Source organism: Oncorhynchus keta, chromosome 7 (assembly GCF_023373465.1).
Source record: "Oncorhynchus keta strain PuntledgeMale-10-30-2019 chromosome 7, Oket_V2, whole genome shotgun sequence".
Classification (NCBI taxonomy): Eukaryota; Metazoa; Chordata; class Actinopteri; order Salmoniformes; family Salmonidae; genus Oncorhynchus; species Oncorhynchus keta.
In genome coordinates, this window is record NC_068427.1 from 40,723,732 (window position 1) to 40,746,290 (window position 22,559).

At 41.6% G+C, this 22,559-nt stretch overlaps 2 protein-coding genes across 10 annotated transcripts in view; one reads left to right on the plus strand and one right to left on the minus strand.

Moving 5' to 3' along the window:
• LOC118386372 (NEDD8-conjugating enzyme UBE2F-like) overlaps window positions 1–22,559 on the plus strand; it is a 214,716-nt gene that overhangs the window by 57,756 nt on the left and 134,401 nt on the right. For all 9 annotated transcript variants that reach the window (XR_008139962.1, XM_052522922.1, XM_052522924.1 and 6 more), the window contains 2 exons: window positions 19,226–19,258; window positions 21,067–21,129. Coding sequence is in view for 8 of the 9 variants with exons in the window: in XM_052522922.1 (XP_052378882.1) it covers window positions 19,226–19,258; window positions 21,067–21,129 (96 nt within the window). In the remaining variant the exon portion in view is untranslated. The remainder of the gene's footprint in view (window positions 1–19,225; window positions 19,259–21,066; window positions 21,130–22,559) is intronic.
• The window catches only part of LOC118386431 (band 4.1-like protein 5), a 216,691-nt gene continuing 205,424 nt past the window's right edge, over window positions 11,293–22,559 (minus strand). Inside the window, exon 26 of the transcript XR_008139961.1 lies at window positions 11,293–11,362. The gene's annotated coding sequence lies outside the window, so the exon portion shown is untranslated. The remainder of the gene's footprint in view (window positions 11,363–22,559) is intronic.

Genomic DNA, 22,559 nt, shown 5'->3' on the forward strand with positions numbered 1-22,559 from the left:
GGGGGAGGGTGGGGGGGCGTGGTACGCCATTGACAGGAGGAGTAATACTAATATCAGTTCTGAGGAGAAGATTGTAATCATTAGGCATTAGGCTCCTGTACTGCTGCTATCAGGCAGAGGGAGGAAATGATTTATGTCAGTCAGTACCTGAGGTGATGGTTGGCTGCCTGGCCTGTTCAGGCTCGTTCTACTGGACAGCTGTGATTTTGCGTGTAAATTAGCCAGCCTAGTAATTGAGGCAATCTGCTGCTGCACAAGGTCTGCTTTCCAAATGACGGCCTATTCCTTTAGACCACTACTGTTTACCAGGGCCCAATAGGGTGCCATTTGGGACACAGACTAGGTCTAGCCTACTTAATATTGGCCATCGTGAGACAGCAACGTGAAGAAAGCCTGGCTATGTCCGAATACTCGTACTTGCGTTCTAAATAGTAGGGATTTTGGGTATGACTTCTAAAGTATGTGAAATTGTTTAAATTGAGCTTGCTTTATATGCCAGGATTTACGGATGGAAGGAATCAACACAATTGTGCATTAATGAGGCATTCTCAGTAGAGCCTAGTATGTTATTTGTTTCTGCTTTCGTTTTTACTAAACAGTGCTTTTCTAAATATTATGTAGTACAGTTATTACACAGCATGTTTTAGTAAATAGTATGCAAGACAGATTTCAGACATAGCCATTGTCTCTTTTTGCACACACTAGTCAGTAGGCATATATCAGAGTCATTACTTGCTAGTATTACGCTGAGCTGCCTTCCTCCAGCAGTCTCCTTGAGGGAGGTGTAATACCATGATTGAGTATCATCTCACTCTCTGTTAGCTACCAGTAGCTGGCCCGTAGGAACCATTTAACTAGGCAAGTCAGTTAAGAACAAATTCTTATTTTCAATGACTGCCTGTTCAGGGGCAGAACAATAGAACGACAGATTTGTACCTTGTCAGCACTGGGGTTTGAACTTGCAACCTTCCGGTTACTAATCCAAACCACTAGGCTACCCTGCCGCCCCAGGGTAGCCTAGTGTTAGCTACCAGTAGCTGGCCCGTAGGAACAAGCTCTCTGTTAGCTACCAGCCCACAACATCACCGCTGCCCAGACCCACCTGTTCACACCCCCAACTCCAGCGCCCGTATCACTCTGCCACATGGCCTCAAACTGCACCATTTAGTTTCTCTCAGTCGCCCACACACTTAACATTTAGATAACAAAGCATTTGATCTTTCCATTGTGTTAATGATGGAGTATTGGTTGACTTACAGTTTTAAAGTATATGTTTTTTCAAGAAGATTGAGGCGAAAAGTAGCGCCCAACCCATCGGGTATCTCACTGCATACTCATATGTCATGTCTTGAAATATGCCAACTTTCTAACTCCGCCCATAACTTTTGGACTTCATGGCATTCCCAGAATGCGTGGATTATCGAGTCATTGTTAGTTTTACACTTTTGATGGCATAGAACACCCTTCTTGCCTTGTCTCTCAGATCATTTGCAGCTTTGTGGAAGTTACCTGTGGTGCTGATGTTTATGCCAAGGTAGGTATAGTCTTTTGTGTGCTCTAAGGCAACGGTGTCTAGATGGAATTTGTATTTGTGGTCCTGGTAACTGTACATTTTTTTGGAACACCATTATTTTTTATCTTACTGAGATTTACTATCAGGGCCCAGGTCTGACAGAATCTGTTCAGAAGAGCTAGGTGCTGCTGTCGGCCCTCATTGGTTGGGGACAGAAGAACCAGATCATCAGCAAACCGTAGACATTTGACTTCAGATTCTAGTAGGGTGAGGCCGGGTGCTGCAGTCTTCTAGTGCCTTTGCCAATTTATTGATATATATCTTGAAGAGGGTGGGGCTCAAGCTGCATCCCTGTCTCACCCCACGGCCATGTGGAAAGAAATCAACCAAGCATGAGAGGACATTGCTTTTATTTAGGTTTGTTAGTCAATCACTTCTGTGGATGGGGATGATCAGTCCTTGGTTCCAAATATTGGCAAAGATGCCAGAGCTGAGGATGATGTTAAAGAGTATAACCAATTGGAATTTGTGGTCACTACAGACATCCTGGTTCAAATCCAGGCTGTATCACAACCGGCTATGGTTGGGAGTCCCATAGGGCGGTGCACAACTGGCCCAGCGTTGTCCGGGTTTGGCTGGTGTAGGCTGTCATTGTAAATAAGAATATGTTCTTAACTGACTTAAATTAAGGTTACATTTTGATTTTAAAATTAAACCATTTAGTGTTCAGTGAAACAACAACACAATGTCAAATATAGGTAGCCTAGTCAAATTTGTATTTATTTTTATTTCACCTTTATTTAACCTTTTTGGGATAGGGGCAGCATTTTCACTTTTGGATGAATAGTGTGCACAGAGTGAACTGCCTCCTACTCTGTCCCAGATGCTAATATGTGCATATTATTATTATTATTATTATTAGTATTGGATAGAAAACACTCTGAAGTTTCTAAAACTGTTTGAATGATGTCTGTGAGTATAACAGAACTCATGGCAGGCGAAAACCTGAGAGAAATCCAACCAGGAAGTGGGACATCTGAGGTTTGAGGTTTTCAAAGCTTGGCCTACCGAATATACATTGAGATATGGATGAGGTTGCACTTCCTAGGGATTCCACTAGATGTCAACCATCTTTAGAAACTGGTTTGAGGATTCTACGATAAAGGAGGGGCTCATGAGACCTCTGAGTCAGTGGTCTGGCAGAGAGCCTCGGTCTCATGACGCGCGCTCCCGACAGAGTTACCTCTCGTTCCAATGCTTTTCTGAAGACAAAGGAATTCTCCGGTTGGAACATTGATGTTTTATGTTAAAAACATCCTAACGATTGATTCCATACATCGTTTGACATGTTTCTAAACGCCTGTAATGGAACTTTTCGAGTTTTTGTCTGGACGAAATGCTCGCGCCTCATGAAAATGGATTACTGGCCTGAACACGCTAACAACAAGTGGCTATTTGGACATAAATGATGGAACTTTATGGAACAAATCAGTCATTTATTGTCGAATTGGGTTTACTGGGAGTGCCTTCTGATGAAGATCATCAAAGGTAAGGTATTATGTAAGTGAATATTTATGGTGGTGTTTCTAACTTTGTTGATTCCAAAATGGCGGATATTCCTCTGGCTGTTTTGTGCTCTGAGTGCCGTTCTCAGATTATGCTTTTTCCGTAAAGTTAAAAAAAAATCTGACACAGCGGTTTCATTAAGGAAAAGTCTATCTTTAATTCTGTGAATAACACTTGTATCTTTTATCAATGTTGATTATGAGTATTTCTGCAAAGTCACCGGATGTTTTGGAATCAAAACATTACTGCACGTAAGGCGCCAATGTAAACTGAGATTTTTGGATATAAATATGCACATTATCGAACAAAACATACATGTATTGTGTAACATGATTTCCTATGAGTGTCATCTGATGAAGATCATCAGAGGTTAGTGATTAATTGTATCTATATTTCTGCTTTTTGTGACTCCTATCTTTGGCTGGAAAAATGGCTGTGTTTTTTTGTGACTTGGCTCTGACCTAACATAATCATATGTTGTGCTTTAGCTGTAAAGCATTTTTTAAATCAGACACGATGGGTAGATTAATTAACCAGGTAAGCTAGTTGAGAGCAAGTTCTCATTTACAACTGCGACCTGGCCAAGCTAAAGCAAAGCAGTGCGACACAAACAACAACACAGAGTTGCACATGGAATAAACAAGTGTACAGTCAATAACACAATAGAAAAAAATAAAGTCTATATACAGTGTGTGCAAATGGTGTGAGGAGGTAGTCAATAAATAGGCCGTAGTAGCGAAGTAATTACAATTGATCAGATTAACACTGGAGTGATAAATGAGCAGATGATGATGTGCAAGTAGAGATACTGGTGTGCAAAAGAGCAGAAAAGTAAATAAAAACAAAATGGGGATGAGGTAGTTAGATTGGGTGGCTATTTACAGATGGGCTATGTACAGCTGCAGCGATCGGTTAGCTGCTCAGATAGCTGATGCTAAAAGTTAGTGAGGGAAATAGAAGTCTCCAGCTTCAGCGATTTTTGCAATTTGTTCCAGTCACTGGCAGCAGAGAACTGGAAGGAAAGGCGACCAAAGGAGGTGTTTGCTTTGGGGATGACCAGTGAGATATGCCTGCTGGAGCTCGGTGGGTGTTGCTATCGTAACCAGTGAGCTGAGGTAAGGCGGAGCTTTACCTAGCATAGACTTGTAGATGACCTGGAGCCAGTGGGTCTGGTGATGAATATGTAGCGAGGGCCAGCTGACTAGAGCATATAGGTTGCAGTGGTGGGTGGTATAAGGGGCTTTGGTGTCAAAACGGATGGCACTGTGATAGACTGCATCCAGTTTGCTGCGTGGAGTATTGGAAGCTATTTTGTAGATGACATCGCCGAAGTCGAGGATCGGTCAGATAGTCACTTTTACGAGGGTAAGTTTGGCGGCGTGAGTGAAGGATGCTTTGTTGTGAAATAGGAAGCCAATTCTAGATTTAATTTTGGATTAAAGGTGTTTAATGTGAGTGGAAGGAGAGTTTACAGTCTAGCCAGACACCTAGGTACTTGTAGTTGTCCTCATATTCTAGATCAGAACCGCCCAGGGTAGTGATGATAGTCGGGCGGGCAGGTGCGGGCAGCGAGCGGTTGAAAAGCATGCATTTGGTTTTACTAGCGTTTAAGAGCAGTTGGAGGCCTCGGAAGGAGTGTCGTATGGCATTGAAGCTTGTTTGGAGGTTAGTTAACACAGTGTCCAAAGAAGGGCCAGATGTATGCAGAATGGTGTCGTCTGCTTAGAGGTGGATCAGGGAATCTTCCGCAGCAAGAGCGACATCATTCATAAGACAGATATCTTTCATAAGAAGGGGCTAGAAGCATCTTATATGATGAGCTACTGAATGGCTAGGACAGGCAAGCCCCATACTATTGTGGAGGACTTAATTTTTCCTGCCTCTGCAGATATGGCTGGGACACTGCTGGGGGAAAAGGACAAAAAAAATATATATACAAACAATGCCTTCATAAAACACCTCTGTTTCACCACTTATCAGTGACATGGCAGGAGATGTTTTGAAACAATTACTGCTTCGCATACAAGCCAGTGAATTATATGCGTTACAGCTGGATGAGTCAACAGACGTGGCGGGCCTGGCACAGCTGCTCGTATATATATGTCCGTTATGTTTATGGGGGGTCAATTAAGGAAGACATCCTCTTCTGCAAACCAGGACAACAGGAGAATATATTTGTAAAGTACTGTACAGCTTGGCGACATCAAATGGACTTTGGTGGTCAAGATGTGTTGGTATCTGTACTGATGACGTAAAAGCCATGACAGGGAGACATAGTGGAGTGGTAACGTGCGTGCAAGCAATTGCTCCCGACGCCACTTGGATACACTGCAGCATCCACTGAGAGGCTCTTGCTGCCAAGGGAATACCTGACAGGTTGAAAGATGTTTTGGACACTACAGTGAAAATGGTTAACTTTGTCAAGCTTGGCCACTGATCTTTTGTGTATTTTCTGCATTATGCAATGATATGGGCAGCGACCATGTAACGCTTTTACATGTGCGCTGGTTATCAAGGGGCAAAGTATTGACATTTCTGTTTTAATTGAGAGACTTAAAGTTTTCTTTACTGACCATAACTTTCACTTGTCTGACCGCTTGCATGATGACGAGTTTCTCAATTTTTTTCACCTGAATCATCTGAATCTAGGATTACAGGGACTCTCCAATTATATTCAATGTGTGGGACAAAATTGAGGCTATGATTAAGAAGTTGGAGCTCTTCTCTGTCTGCATTAACAGGGACAACACACAGGTCTTTCCATCATTGTATGATTTTTTTGTGTGTGCAAATGAACTCAAGCTAACGGACGATGTCAAATGTGATTTAGCAAAGCACCTGAGTGAGTTGGGTGCGCAATTACGCAGGTACTTTCCCTAAATGGATGACACAAACAACTGGATTTGTTATCCCTTTTGTCATGACTGTCCTGATCAGGTCAGGTTACAGGAGACCACAACCCTACAGATTTATCTCTCAACCCCAACAGAGGAGGAGCGATCTAGGGCTCTGAAGATGACAATGGTGTGAGGGGTAAATCTTAGGCCACAGACAAAATTCCATTGTCCTCTCACTATGGAGAACCAGCCTCAGAACGTTAAACATGCAATAGAGGGACATCGGAACAATGTTTTCCGTCAGCCACAATGGTGGTCATGACGATAGATGGAATATGAACAGTTATGTCATTTTTGTTTTGTTGTTAAAAGGTTAATAGATGACGTTGTTACGAAAACATTGTAACTTTAAGTTTTCCCTGTATATGCTTGATGTTTATACATTGTACTTGTGTGGAAAATGTCCAAATCAAAGAGAATGTTTTGGTAAAGATGAAATGTGAAGTTAGTTGTCTAAAATTGGATTTGAGTCAAATCTAGACCTTGACTCTTACCTTGGTACGCCCAGAGAATTGCCCTAAAGGTGGTTACGCCCACTTCTGACCCGAGGGTATAAGACATGTGAGTTAAGAATTGACATATCAGACTAAGTGACCCGAGCTGCAGCCAAGGTCTAAAAAGTCAACGAACCCAAAACGCAACACAAGGTTGAAGATGATCTTTTTTTCTACCCATGCCCATGATGAGTAGCTGTGTCTAAGCGGGTGAATTCAAGCCGGACCACCTAGCCTCCACTCTCCATCGAATCGTGGTATCTACACTGTTTCATTCCTTTGCTGTGAGCTCTGAGCTACAGAGCTGTCTGTCCTCAGAAGACCCCTTCCAGAGCAAGGGCGAGGAATCAGACCACTAAGCCAAAAGGACACTGACCTCGTGAGGACAACCACAGAGTTGCGTCGGAGAAGTGCGTCATTGAGAAGCCTAAACGACCCACGCGGAGCTTCCCCTCTGAGACCTCCAACACGTAATTACATCATTATATTCTGACCCATAAGAGCGGCAGTTCGGGGCAAGGCTAGGGTTAAAATAAGCATAGCTGACAAATGCACCCAAATGTATATTTTTCTCGTGTACTTTCTCTTTTTCTCTCTCTTTTAAAACCCCATTTTGGGGGTGCCATAGTGTGTTGGCCCGTTATACTAAGTTCTAATCAATAGCCAAGACTGTGTTTTTGTGTATCTTTTATAATTTTAGCTTTCTAGTAAATAAATAATCAACTAAGATTGGTGTGGTACGAACTCATTGGTGAGACCAGGGTCCGTGCAGATTCCCGGATTATGCAACGTTCAGAATGAGATTGTAGAGGAAACTGCTTAATTAGCGACTGTTGTAAAATGCATATTCTGATATTCTTTGAGTTCATTTGGGAAATAGAAACTCAATAAAACAAATTTTCCCATGGTGCCCCAGGTTAATGAGTTTAATAATTGCTTGATTCACTTAATCACGCAATTAGAAACCTTTAATCATTTGATGAGCGACAGTCGTCACATTAACTAATACAACGTCACCACACTTTCATGCCCTGCCTCCAGTCCACTTACCAATATCTGAACAAGAGAGCCTCATCAAAATTGCAACAAGCGGTTCTGTGAAAATGTAATTTGATCAGAAGCCACTGCCAGATTTCTGGATAGGGCTGCACTCAGAGTTTCTTGCCTTGGCAAATCGCGCCGTTAAGACACTGATGCCCTTTGCCACCACGTAACTATCTGAGAGTGGATTCTCAGCCCTCACTAGCATGAGAACGAAATACAGGCACAGGCTATGTGGATAATGATGTAAGACTGAGACTCTCTCCAATACAACCCAACAGTGCAGTTATGGACGTCCTTTCAAGCACACCCTTCTCATTAACCTGTGGTGAGTTATTCACAATTTTTGATGAACAAATAAGGTTTTATATGTAAGATTATTAAATAAAGAGCAATATTATTGATTATTAATTGTGCCCTGGTCCTATAAGAGCTCTTTGTCACTTCCCGCGAGCCGGGTTGTGACCAAAACTCTTATACATTCTTATCTTTAATAAATGTATTTTGTGTGTGTGTGTGTGTGTGTTGTGTGTGTGTGTGTGTGTGTGTGTGTGGCAGGCTTTCAATGATGGCAAATAACAACATTTGAGAGTGTACTGACCCTGGTGCTAGAGGGGGTACACAGCTGGAGGTTGACGTTTTCTGGCTCTCTGTTTTTGGTTGGATAGATTTTTCAATTTCTATGTTAGTTTATTGCCTTCATCAAACCATTCGTCATTGATGTTCATTTTCTTTGGTTGTCTGCTTGAATTTGTTTTTGATTGGGCAGCTGACAGGTTAAATATACTGTTGAGGTTTTCTACTGCTAAGTTTACACCTTCACTGTTACAGTCGAATGTTTTGTCCAGGAAGTTTTCTAAAACGGATTGAATTTGTTGTTGCCAAATCGTTTTGGGGAAGGTTTCTACACTACTCTCCTTGCATCTGTAGCATTCCTTAATATTTTGGAATTTCTCTGGCTTTGATGCATAAAGATTGAGTATTGCTCTCTTCAAGTAGACTGTGATTTTGCTGTGATCTGATAGAGGTGTCCGTGGGCTGACTGTGAACCCTCTGGGAGACTCTGGGTTGAGGTCAGTGATAAAGTAATCTGCATTACTTCTGCAAAGGGATGAGCTGCAGGTGTAGCTACCAAAGGAGTCCCCTCGAAGCCTACGTTTGACCAAGTGTGTTGGTTGGTTTGTGGTAGTAGTGGGGTATATTGAAGAGGGAATGCTATCACCTCCAGGTAGGTGTGTGTGTCCCCTGTGTGCTGAGAGTGTCAAGTTCTTGTCCAGTTCTGGCATTTAGGTCACCACAGACTGGTACATGTCTCTGGGCCTGGAAGTGAATGATCTCCCCATCTAGGATGGAGAAGCTGTCATCAAGTATGGGGATTCTATTGGGGGATATAGGTAGCACACAGGAGGACGTTTTTCTCTGTAGAGATTTCCTTTTTCATTTCAAGCCAGAGGTCAAATGCTCCTGTTTGACTAATTTTATATAGTGTGTTAGGTCTTCTCTACCAAATCAGCATATCCCTGAGTCTATTCTCTGTTGCACACTTGGGAGTTTGGTAGATGGGACTACCAGGTGTGTGTGTGTGTCTCTCTCTATCTCTCTCATTAAATTCAAAGGAGCTTAATTGGCATGGGAAACATTGTATTGCATTGCCAAAAGTAAACATTACACTCACAAGTTTTAAAATAATATAGACATTTCAAATGTTATATTATTGGCTATGTACATTGTATAGTTGAAGTATGAAAGGGAAAATAAATAAACAGATTGTATTTAGGTTGTATTTACAATGTTGTTTGTGCTCCACTGGTTGCCCTTTTCTCATGGCAACGGGTCACACATCTTTCTGCTGTGACTGCACACTGTAGTTCACCAGATATGGGAGTTCAACAGATATGGGAGTTCAAAAGATAGTTCAACAGATATGGGAGTTCAACAGATAGTTCAACCGATATGGGAGTTTATCAATGTTTGATTTGTTTTCAAATGATTTGTGGATCTGTGTGATCTGTAAGAAATATGTGTCCCCAATGTGTTCATACATTTGGCAGGAGATTCGGGAGTGTAGCTCTGTATCTCTCTCTCTCCATCTGTCTCTGTGGTTGAGTCTACACTTGATACCTACATGCTACTTCTGCTATCAGAATACAAAGATCGCACTGAAAAAAGACACGTTTGTGTTCGGATCTGTCTGGCCAGCAGGTGGTCAGGAATGCATTGTGTGTGGATTTCTCCTCAGTCTTGTCACAATCAGGCTACCAAAAGCACATACAGTGGGCTACGTCATCAGCTACGTCATCAGCACTCCTCCCACAAGTCTCCTCGTGTGGTTTGGGACTGAGAGGCACTTTTTCATTAAAGCGTTGGAGGAAATACGCCACTAGCGTGTGAGGAACGTGTTTGCTTGTCCCATACATGCTAGCCAGCTAGCATTTTGCTTGGCTAGAGTTATGCTGACCCGTTTGCAATCCCTTTTAGCGTTGCATATGCTACCTATAGTTAGCGCCAGTAGTTAGCTCCTGCCATCAGTTGTTGTGTTATTATCATATTTAGCCTATTCCACCATTTATAGACTGCATATTGGCATTTGAATATAGCGCGGGAAAAGGGAATCAGTACACACTGGACACAGTTACATGTAGCTGTAGATGCATGACGTGTTCTGAAGTCTAGACGGCCTCTCGCTCTCTCTTTCTCTCGATCGGTCTCTCGTCTTTCTCACAGGATACACATTAAACAGAGTCGAGAAGTGACTGTACCAGTCCTTCTTTGTACCATCTCCTCTAGAACATCATGTGAGTCTGTTGGGGAAGGATTATGGATTTCATTATCATCAACCTTGAGGTGGAGTTTAGTGAAACAAAAGCGACTCGATCATCCAATCCTCAAACGTTGACCAATGGCCAATCAGCCTCTGAAAGCCTTCTCTCAAACACAAGCCTATAAAAAGAGTTATCGGTTTCTGCGGCCTGGATAGATAAAGATGTCTGGATCTCCTCCTCTCGTGTCCTCCTCTTCTCTCGTGTCCTCCTCTTCTCTCCTGTCCTCTTCTCTCCTTTTCTCTCTGTCCTGTCTTCCTCCTATGACAAACAGTACTTGCCAAAACAGGAAGTAATTTTAGTTCTATGCTAGTTTCATAATTGTTTCCCTTAAATGTCTCATTAGAGGAATGTGAATGGGAACCTGTATTGCCTTTTATTAAGGCACTGCTCAAATATTTCTTAAACCTGTTCCCAGACTATCGGCTGTGCTCTGCACACTCCAGTTTCTACCCTTGCACAATAACAGACAGACAAATAGCCCTTCGTTCTATCTGCAGGTGTAATTGATACCAATGTTTCTGTCCTTCCATGGGCCCCAGGATCTCCTGGCCCCTCAGCCTCCTGCCTAATCAATCAGGGTATTGATATCCCCCGTCCCTGGTCCCCTGGTCGATGAGTGCTAAGAGTGAGCACCTGACTATTAACTACTGTGTGGGTGGGGTGTTGGATGACACACGACACACATACATTAACAATATTGTCGTGTTAGGTACATTGTGGTTTTTGGCACAAAAAATACTCAAATCGCCATGAAATCTGCAAAAATAATTGTTTCATTTAGGAAATCTGTTCACCAAGTATTCCACACATAAATACAATAATAGACGTGACTGTCTCAGTGTAATCAAGGTATGAAATTATTATTTTCAAATGAACTCTGCAAAAAAAGAAACTTCGCTTTTTCAGGACCCTGTCTTTCAAAGATAATTAGTAAAAATCCAAATAACTTCACTGATCTTCATTGTAAAGGGTTTAAACACTGTTTTCCATGCTTGTTCAATGAACCATAAACAAATCATGAACATGCACCTGTGGAACAGTCGTTAAGACACTAACAGTTTACAGACGGAAGGAAATAAAGGTCACAGTTATGAAAACTTAGGACACTAAAGAGGCCTTTCTACTGACTCTGAAAAACACCAAAAGAAAGATGCCCAGTGTCCCTGCTCATCTGCGTGAACGTGCCTTAGGCATGCTGCAAGCTGTTGGATCGGAGGGTGAGGGCTAGGGCCATTCCCCCCAGAAATTTGCAGGTGCCTTGATGGAAGAGTGGGGTAACATCTCACAGCAAGAACTGGCAAATCTGGTGCAGTCCATGAGGATGAGTTGCACTGCAGTACTTAATGCAGCTGGTGGCCACACCAGATACTGACTGTTACTTTAGATTTTGACCCCCCTCCTTTTGTTCAGGGACACATTATTCCATTTCTGTTAATCAATCAAATTTTATTTATATAGCCCTTCGTACATCAGCTGATATCTCAAAGTGCTGTACAGAAACCCAGCCTAAAACCCCAAACAGCAAGCAATGCAGGTGTAGAAGCACGGTGGCTAGGAAAAACTCCCTAGAAAGGCCAAAACCTAGGAAGAAACCTAGAGAGGAACCAGGCTGTGTGGGGTGGCCAGTCCTCTTCTGGCTGTGCCGGGTGGAGATTATAACAGAACATGGCCAAGATGTTCAAATGATCATAAATGACCAGCATGGTCGAATAATAACAAGGCAGAACAGTTGAAACTGGAGCAGCAGCACAGTCAGGTGGACTGGGGACTGCAAGGAGTCATCATGTCAGGTCGTCCTGGGGCACGGTCCTTGGGCTCAGGTCCTCCGAGAGAGAGAAAGAAAGAGAGAATTAGAGAGAGCATATGTGGGGTGGCCAGTCCTCTTCTGGCTGTGCCGGGTGGAGATTATAACAGAACATGGCCAAGATGTTCAAATGTTCATAAATGACCAGCATGGTCAAATAATAGTAAGGCAGAACAGTTGAAACTGGAGCAGCAGCATGGCCAGGTGGACTGGGGACAGCAAGGAGCCATCATGTCAGGTAGTCCTGGGGCATGGTCCTAATCACATGTCTGTGGAACTTGTTCAGTTTATGTCTCAGTTGTTGAATCTTGTTATGTTCATACAAATATTTACTCTGAAAGTAAGCTGAGTTTACAATCTCAATTTGGGCTTAGTTGTGGTCAATTTACAGTGTACAAATTATTGTAATTACGTTCCAGCTCTCGGACAAAAATCGGCCCACGGCTGAATCTAGTTGCCAACCCTGATATAATAATAATAATATAATAATATATGCCATTTAGCTGCTTTTTACTTACAGTCATGTGTGCATACATTCTACGTATGGGTGGTCCCGGGAATCGAACCCACTACCCTGGCGTTACAAGCGCCATGCTCTACCAACTGAGCTACAGAACCACTATATAGTATTCATGTTTTAAATCTGTCCATATTGTCCATTACTTTCTAGTGGATAGACCATATGGTTCAAGAGAATGGCCTAATGAATGAAAAAAACATGCATTCAACAATGCCATTATTTTCAATAAATGTTTCAATTAACTCTGTAAATTAACATTTACATCAAAGACTTATTGACATAGTGATATAAATAAGTGCATGCTGAAACCCTCAAGCTTTTTTTTCTCTATATATCATATTAGATTTTAAAATATAGATTTTACATGTGATAAGGCCACACAGAGGGCCAGAGATAATTAGGCAAATGTGATAATCTGAAGTATTCAAAAAGGCCACTAGATGCCATCTGATAAAATTGCATATATTCCTTGATAGTTACCGAAGTTCTGGTAGGTTACTGGTAAACTTCAAAAGTTTACAGTTGTATACCCTCCCTTTGCAACCCTGCTCCCACCAATCAATACAGTATGCATCACTGGCACTCGCTCTTCTCTCTGAACCTAAGATTCAAGAACATCTAGTGACTATCGCTCCAAATGTCAAACGCTCTCTGGCTACAAAGCTTTTGTTTTCCCACCTGCGAGGGATTGATCCAGCCTACACACTTTAGAGAGAGAATGATGGAGGTTGCTGTGTTCTTGAGGACCTTCAATGCTGCAGACATTGTTGGGTACCCTTCCCCAGATCTGTGCCTCAACACAATCCTGTCTCGGTGCTCTGTAGACAATTCCTCATGGCTCAGTTTTTTGCTCTGACAGGCAGTTCAGGGGCAAACGGCCTGTTCCTAGGTCGTCATTGAAAAATAAGAATTTGTTCTTAACTGACTTTTAGTATTGGCCTAGTTAAAGGTTTAAAAGGTGTTTAAAAAAAAAAAAAAAAGAAGAACAAACAAGATCTAGAAAAGATAAGGTAAAAAAATTTGAAGCTTTTTTTGTATGGTAGAACCTGGCCCGGGACATTCTCTATGATAAGTGTATGTCAAATGAGTGGGTGTGTAGATTAGTGCATTGCGTGTGTGTGTTCGAGAGTGTGACGATGTCCTGTATCTTCCCTGTCAGCTCCTGTCACCTCTACTGTCACCTCTACTGTGCAGCACAGCTCCAACCCACGCAGCTACTGTCACCTCTCATCTCTCTCCTCTTCCACTAGGCAGACCAAACACACATTCACTCAGGCACAAAAACATGTGTCAATAGATAAACATAGGCACACACCTACATATTTAGCTATTTACACACTCACTCACTCACTCAGTGCTTGACTCATTTTGAATTGGCAGCCTGACAAAAGAGGAGTTTTTAATAATTTGTCTGTCCATCCTACTCACCTCCAGTGACTTGCCCAAAATGAACTTCTACCAACAGAACATGTCCTTATTTCTCTTTAATAGTCTTCATTCTTCCTCCCCCTCAATCTCACAAAGCTTACTACTCACTTAAAAATAGACTGCTATCGCTTTGTGGGGAGGGATGCTCTTTGGTAGTTGCAGTCAGATCTGATCAATAGTTACATACTGTATCCATAGATTCAGTCCTTTTTGAACAAGTAGAGAGTCCTGTTTAACAAACTGAGTGGTATAGTAAGGCTAAGTGCAATCACAAGCAAGAGAAGGCTTGAAACATCTAGTTTAGTTGGTGGATAAGTCCCATAGCCCTCAGATATCACCTTAGTAATGTCAAGGATAGAGAGCAAGGACAGGTGACTGTCTGTCTTCCTATCTATTCATGTGTTGTTGGTTCTCTTATTCATCATTCAGTACCTAAGGTGGGGAGAAGTCTGTCCATAATAAAGTGCTGCTTTACCTTCTTAGCAGCACTATCAACAAGGCAGGTCCTACAGGCCCTAGTTTTGTCACACCTGGACTAAAAACGGACATAGGAAAATTGCAATTGACTCAGAACAGGGCAGCATGGCTGTCCCTTGAATGTACACAGATAACTAATATCTCTCCTGGCTCAACGTGGAGGAGAGATTGACTTCATCACTAATTGGATTGATGCGCAGTATTGACATGTTGAATGCATCGAGCTGTCTGTTTTGAACTACTAGCACACAGCTCAGACACCCATGCATACCCCACAAGACATGCCACCAGAGGTCTCTTTCACAGTCCCCAAGTTCAGAACAGACTATGGGAGGTGCACAGTACGACATAGAGCCATGACTACATGGAACATTATTCCACAGTACTACATAGAGCCATGACTACATGGAACTCTATTCCACATCAAGTAACTGATGCAAGCAGTAAAGTGTTATTTTAAAAAAGTATAAAAATAAACCTTATGGAACAGCGAGTGACTGTGAAGAAACACCAACACACACACACACACACACACACACACACACACACACACACACACACACACACACACACACACACACACAATATCATACGCATTACACATGCTTTTTCAATGCCGTTACCGATTATTGGAGGACCAAAAAAGCAGATACCGATTAATCGGCCGATTTTATTATTATTATTATTATTATTATTATTATTTTTTTTTTATGTGTTTGTAATAATGACAATTACAATAATACTGAATTAACACTTATTTTAACTTAATATAATACATAAATAAAATCAATTTAGCCTCAAGTAGATAATGAAAAATGTTCAATTTGGTTTAAATAATGCAAAAACAAAGTGTTGGAGAAGAATGTAAAAGTGCAATATGTGCTATTTAAGAAAGCTAATGTTTAAGGTCCTTGCTCAGAACATGAGAACATATGAAAGCTGGTGGTTCCTTTTAACATGAGTCATCAATATTCCCAGGTAAGAAGTTTTAGGTTGTAGTTATTATAGGACTATTTCCCTCTATACCATTTGTATTTCATTAACCTTTGACTATTGGATGTTCTTATAGGCACTTTAGTATGCCAGTGTAACAGTATAGCTTCCGTCCCTCTCCTCGCTCCCCCCTGGGCTTGAACCAGCAACACAACGACAACAGCCACCACATAGAAGCGTTACCCATGCAGAGCAAGGGAAACAACCACCCCACAAGGCTCAGAGCAAGTGAAGTTTGAAACGCTATTAGCACATGCTAATTAGCCAGCCATTTCACTTCTGTCACACCAGCCTCATCTCAGGAGTTGATAGGTTTGAAGTCATAAACAGCGCAATGCTTGACACACAACGAAGAGCTGCTGGCAAAACGCACTAAAGTGTTGTTTGAATGAATGTTTACGCTCCTGCTTCTGCCTACCACCGCTCAGTCAGATACTTAGATACTTGTATGCTTGTATGCTCAGTCAGATTATATGCAACACAGGATATATCTAATATCTAGTAATATCATCAACCATGTGTAGTTAACTAGTGATTATGATTGATTGTTTTTTATAAGATAAGTTTTTAATGCTAGCTAGCAACTTACCTTGGCTTACTGCATTCTCGTAACAGGCAGTCTCCATGTGGAGTGCAACGAGAGAGAGGTAGGTCGTTATTGCGTTGGACTAGTTTAGTGTAAGGTTGCAAGATTGGATCCCCGAGCTGACAAGGTGAAAATCTGTCTTTCTGCCCTTGAACGAAGCAGTTAACCCACTGTTCCTAGGCCGTCATTGAAAATAAGAATGTTTTCTTAACTGACTTGCCTCGTTTAGTTAAATAAAGATTAAATAAAGGTGTAACATTTTTAAATAATTAAAAAATTTGAAATCGGCGCCCAAAATACATTTTCCCGATTTTTCATGGATTTAGTACTGTCGATATGTGCTAGTGGTGGAGTAGGGTGTTGTGAAATCTGTGAGTGTATTGTCATGTTTTTAAAATGGTATAAACTGCCTTAATTTCGCTGGACCCCAGGAAGAGTACTGATCCATAATAAATAAAAATACAAATTAGAATCAAACCACATATCTTGGTAAGGAAAGTAAACTGCAGGTTTATTATGCACAATGTTGTTCTCAAGGTCAAGAAATGTTCTCGTTAGAGCAATAAGATAAGAGGGCAGGTCCTGTAAAGAAAGGTATTGACTATTTCATTTAAATGCAATTCGACCAACTTTCAATCATTGCGTCTGACAGCAGTTTGCCTGGAAAACATTATTTGTTGTTTTATTCCATGTCTGTTTTATAGGCCCATCTTCACTGTGTCCTGCTCTTTGATGGGACCACACTTTGTTTTATAATGAAATAGCAAAGTGATAAGAGTAAATTGGGCTCATTGCCTTTGTTTTCTGCAAGGCGTATGTATATCTGTTTTAATTGTGTATCTATTACCATTAGAAAACCCCATTAGAGATAGTATCCATTAACAGTCATGTTTTCTTGTTCTTACTCTCATCCTGCCCTGCATGTGTGACAAGTCTATGACTTGATATGACTATGATCAGTTGGCAGGGGAACAGAGTTGAATGTCCACACTGACGTTAAAGATATTTATAACTAACCCAAGATGCTTCATCCGTGTTGTTTTCAATGGGAGCAAATGTAGTATAGTGGGCAGAACAAGCACACGCTAGTGAGATCCTAGTGGTGCATTCTAGCATGTATATTTACATATTTCCTTTGGGGAATATTCTTCTCTGTGAACTACGTGTGCGCAATAACTTCATTTTTGCCTTCTTTTTTTTTACTTTGGAAAATATACAAAACTTAGTGCACTATGTTCGTAACAGATTCTAGCTTTGAGAACAGAAAACTGTATTGCCATCGGGCTTTTCTTCGATGAAAAAATCAGCAGAATGTTGGCCCAGTTCCATCTCGCTCCATACTCTCCCACTGCTGGCCACTGGGCTTCCTCTCCTCACCATATTTGGTGGGGAGGGGGAAATAACAACCAGATGCTTGAGATTTCTACATCCGGTGAAACATATGGCTTCTTGTTCTGTCTGTGCCGGCATCCTGAAGGTGAAGCTAGCATACATGAATATGTTAAGATCTACAGGTAACTGTCAAAATAATGGAGACACTTGAGTAAATGATGGATACAAAGTATATTGAAATCAGGCACACAGGCATGGTTCCTGAGTTAATTAAGCAATTAACGTCTCATCATGCATGTATAGAAATGCTGGGCAGGCCATTATTTTGGCTACCATGGCTATAATATATAATAATAATAATAATAATAATAATAATAATATATGCCATTTAGCAGACACTTTTATCCAAAGCGACTTACAGTCATGTGTGCATACATTCTACGTATGGGTGGTCCCGGGGATCGAACCCACTACCCTGGCGTTACAAGCGCCATGCTCTACCAACTGAGCTACAGAAGGACCATGCCCCTATCGGATGTCAATGACCCCATCAACAGGTTATTAGTGGTCACTGAATGGTTTGATAAGCATGAAAACGATCAGATGAGATCAGATGCTGCTGGAAGTGGTGTTGGAGGCCCACTCGGAGGCACTCTTTCCTCTGGTCTAAAAAAAAAAATATCCCAATACCCCAGGGCAGGGATTGGGGACATTGCCCTGTGTAGGGTGCCGTCTTTTGGATGGGACGTTCATTTTTTAGTTAAATGGGTGTCCTGACACTCTGTGGTCACTAAAGATGCCATGGCACTTATCGTAGCCTTCATATTATCATGGCCACCATGATGGCCATCATCCCCAGCTTCCAATTGGCTCATTCATCCCTCCTCTCCCCTGTAACTAATCCCCAGGTCGTTGCTGTAGATGAGAATGTGTTCTCAGTCAACTTACCTGGTAAAATAAAAAATCATATGCCATGGCCATCTGTCACCAGATCTAAACCCAATTAAATACATGGGAGATTCTGTAGCTGTGCCTGAGACAGCGTTTTCCACCACCATCAACCAAACACCAAATGATGGAGTTCTCGTTGATGAATGGTGTGGCATCCCTCCAGTAGAGTTCCAGACACTTGTAGAATATATGTCAAGCTGCATTGAGCTGTTCTTGTTCATGGTGGCCCAACAACCTATTAAGACACTTTATGTTGGTGTTTCCTTTATATTGTCAGTTACCTGTATTAAGGGTAATTGTTTACACGTTGTTTAATTAATTTAACAAAATCTCTATCATTCATGAATTCACACCCCTCTGAGATGCTCAATTACAAATGCCAGTATCCTTTTATAATGTCCTCAAAATAGATATGCTAATTAATACCCATCATAATCACTTCTTCACAGTGTTTGAACATCAAGGAAATTTGCCTAATACGCGCTGAGAGACAATCCACTTGCGTATTCACAGAAGGTTCCTGTCTTCGTTGTATATAATGGTGCCTGTAGAGACGATAGAGGGCCCCGCTTTATAATCTATTTGGGGAATTCAACAATTTTGTTTGTTAATTTGCTGGAATGAAAATGCTCAACGATGACCTGGTTATTAATGACTAGTTTAGTTTCACTTTTAATGGTACATAAAATGTGATGAATGGTCTATGGATGGTCTATGGATGGTCTATGGATGGTCTATGGATGGTCTATGGATGGTCTATAAATGTTTATTTATGTTCTTGTCTGTTTCTGTGTCTTTCAGGATGTAGTCTGGGGATTGAACTCCTTGTTTACCGTAAGTACCTTTTAATCAATAAACTGATTTGAAAATTATCTTAAAATGTGTTTGTTCTTGGTGTACAGTGCCTTCTGTAATGGGTGATCTATCACCAGCAACACACAGAGGTGACAGATCAGTGCCACAACAATTATCATAACACACAGGGTATACAGAACCTTCAGAAAGTATTCATACCCCTTGACTTATTCCACATTTTGTTGTTACAGACTGAATTCAAAATGGATTCAATAGATAATTTTTTTCTTGCCCAGCTGCTCTCAATACCACATAATGACAAAGTGAAAACATGTTTTTAGAAAAAAAATGTCAAATGTATTTGAAATGAAATATCTAGTTTGCATACAGTAAGTATTCACACCCCTGAGTCAATACATGTTAGAATCACCTTTGGCAGTGAGTACAGCTGTGAATCTTTCTGGGTGTGTCTCTAAGAGCTTTGCAAACCGGGCTTGTACACTTTTTAAAATTCTTCAAGCAATGGCAAGTTCGTTGTTGATCATCGCGAGACAGACATTTTAAAGTCTTGACATAGCTTTTCAGGCCGATTTAACTAAAAACTGTTTGAAAGTCAACATTGGCCTCATGATTAAATCGCTGAGCGGTTTGCTTCCTCTCCAGCAACTGAGGAAGGACGCCTGTATCTTTGTAGTGACTGGGTGTTACACCATCCAAAGTGTAATTAATAACTTCACCATGCTCAAAGGGATATTCAAATTAGTTTTTTTATACATCTACCAATAGGTGCCCTTCTTTGCGAGGCATTAGAAAACCTCTTGTCTTTGTGATTGAATCTGTGTTTAAAATTCACTGCAGGGCTGAGGGACCTTACAGATTATATGTGTTGGTTGCAGAGATGAGGTAGTCATTCAGAAATCATGGTAACACTATTATTGCACACAAAGTGAGTCCATGCAACTTATTATGTGACTTGTTAAGTACATTTTTACTCATCAACTTATTTAGGCTTGCAATTACCAAGTGGTTGAATACTTATTGACTCAAGACATTTCATTTGTTTATACATTTTTATAAATGACTAAAAACATAATTCCACTTTGTGTGTAGTCTAGTGACAAAAAAAATGAATTTAAATAATGCATTTTAAGTTCAGGCTGTAACACAACAAAATGTGTAAAAAGTCTCAACGGGTGTGAATACCTTCTGAAGGCTCTGCATATGCCCATGTATGAGGAACAGGTAGACTGAGGATGTTAAAATCTCTTATTTAACAGCACGAAAATGAAAAAGTGTAATAAACGTGTTCTCAAATTGCCATCTAAAAGAGAGATTGTTCAAGAAATATGCTTAAAATGTGTTTCTTATATTGTAAAATAATAACACATCACGAGAATGGTCGCACATGATCAGATAACCCTGAACTTTCCTTTTTTCATCCTTTTTATTGAAAATCTGTTATCTGTGACATTTTCGTCCGATACCAATATATCGGTAAAAGGCCAATTTCAGCCACTAATATCGGTGAACCGATATATCGGACGGACTCTGGTGGTGCTGCAGCCTGATGCTCAGTCATGCCCTGAGGCTTAGCTTTTAATCAGGAAGTGAGGAGCTCGCCTAGCCGCCATTTTATCTCCCTAATAACACAATGCGCCTCGCTCGCCATGCACACAGTCTCTATGGCAACAGGATTATTACACTCTTTTGTCAGTTCGTATCAGACAACAACAAACCTAATAGTCTGGCAAGTGGTTGTTTGTTTTAATCTTGATTAGCAGGTTGTTGTTGTTTATTTAAACATTTTTTTTTGTAAACTTCCGCTGTCTCTCTCTCATTTCCCTCAGGATCTACTTAACTTTGATGACCCGTTGAACATTGACGCGGCCGAGCATCATCTGCGTGATAAGGTAACGAAACCAACCAGTCCACCTGGAGGGAGGTCATCTTCCCTCTATCCTGTACATGGCCTTACATGAACAGCAGGAAGTTGGAATTGTTGTCGGAAAGCTCTACAAGTAGAATGTGAGGTAGTTCTGTAGAACGCTCTCTCACCACCACTGGACTGTGAGTGGGTCAAATGGACCTTTCAGAACCACTAGGGACTAGGCTGTGGTGTATGTCTCTCTCTGTGTGTCTAAGCAGGGCACTATATAGTAAATAGGGAGCCATTTTGGATGCACCCTATGTCTCATTCTCCCTGCAGGAGACAGACCAGTGTGTCGACGTGGATTAACTTACATCCTGTTGTACACACTGCTGCTGAAACATCCAGCCAACCAGGCTGCCAAGAGCTGGTCTGGGATCAGATGTTCCCAGAGGAACTTACATCCTGACACATTAACTACCAGAACAGCGAGCCCCTAAGTCAGCCCCCCAAGAGGTGATCTGGGAACCTCAGATCCCAGAGGAAGTTACATCCTGACACACTGACTACCGGAACAGCCAGCTCCCCCAAGAGCTGGTCTGGGATCAGACTGTTGTTGACATGAGTGATTGGATTCACTGTGATGCGTCTCCTACCATACTGCAGGCCTAGCCTGGCCTAGTAGCACCATTGCAGAGAGACAGAGCTAGCAGCTGTTCCAACCGCTCTATAATTAAACTGTGGTGGGACCACTCACACTCGCTCCCAAATAGTGCTCGGCTGGGGTTTGCAGTACTCCCCAGGTGCTCCCCAGTCCCCAGCCAGGCATGTGCTTCACTGCAGAGAGACGGAAAGAGCAGCTTAATATCTCAACAGCAGGGCAAGACTACTGTACTGTCTCCATGGACTCATGCTTTATTACAGTTGGTATACAGTCAAATGCTCCCTAAAACACTTCAGTGAGCAGGCCTTTCAAATCAACCTGGCCCGGGTATCCTGGAAGGATAGTGACCTCATCCCGCCAGTAGAGGATGCCTGGTTGCCCTTTTAAAAGTGCTTTCCTCTCCATCTTAAATAAGCATGCCCCGTTCAAAAAATGTAGAACTAAGAACAGATATATCCCTTGGTTCACCCCAGACTTGACTGCCCTTGACCAACACAAAAACATCCTGTGGTATTCTGCATTAGCATCGAATAGCCCCCACGATATGCAACTTTTCAGGAAAGTCCGGAACCAATATACTCAGTCAATAGGTAAAGCTAAGGCTAGCTTTTTCAAACAGAAATTTGCATCCTGTAGCACTAATTCCAAAAAGGACACTGTAAAGTCCATGGAGAACAAGAGTACCTCCTCCCAGCTGCCCACTGCACTGAGGATAGAAAACATTGTCACCACCGCTAAATCTACGATAATTGATCATTTCAAGAAGCATTTATCTATGGCTGGCCATGCTTTCCACCTGGCTATCCCTA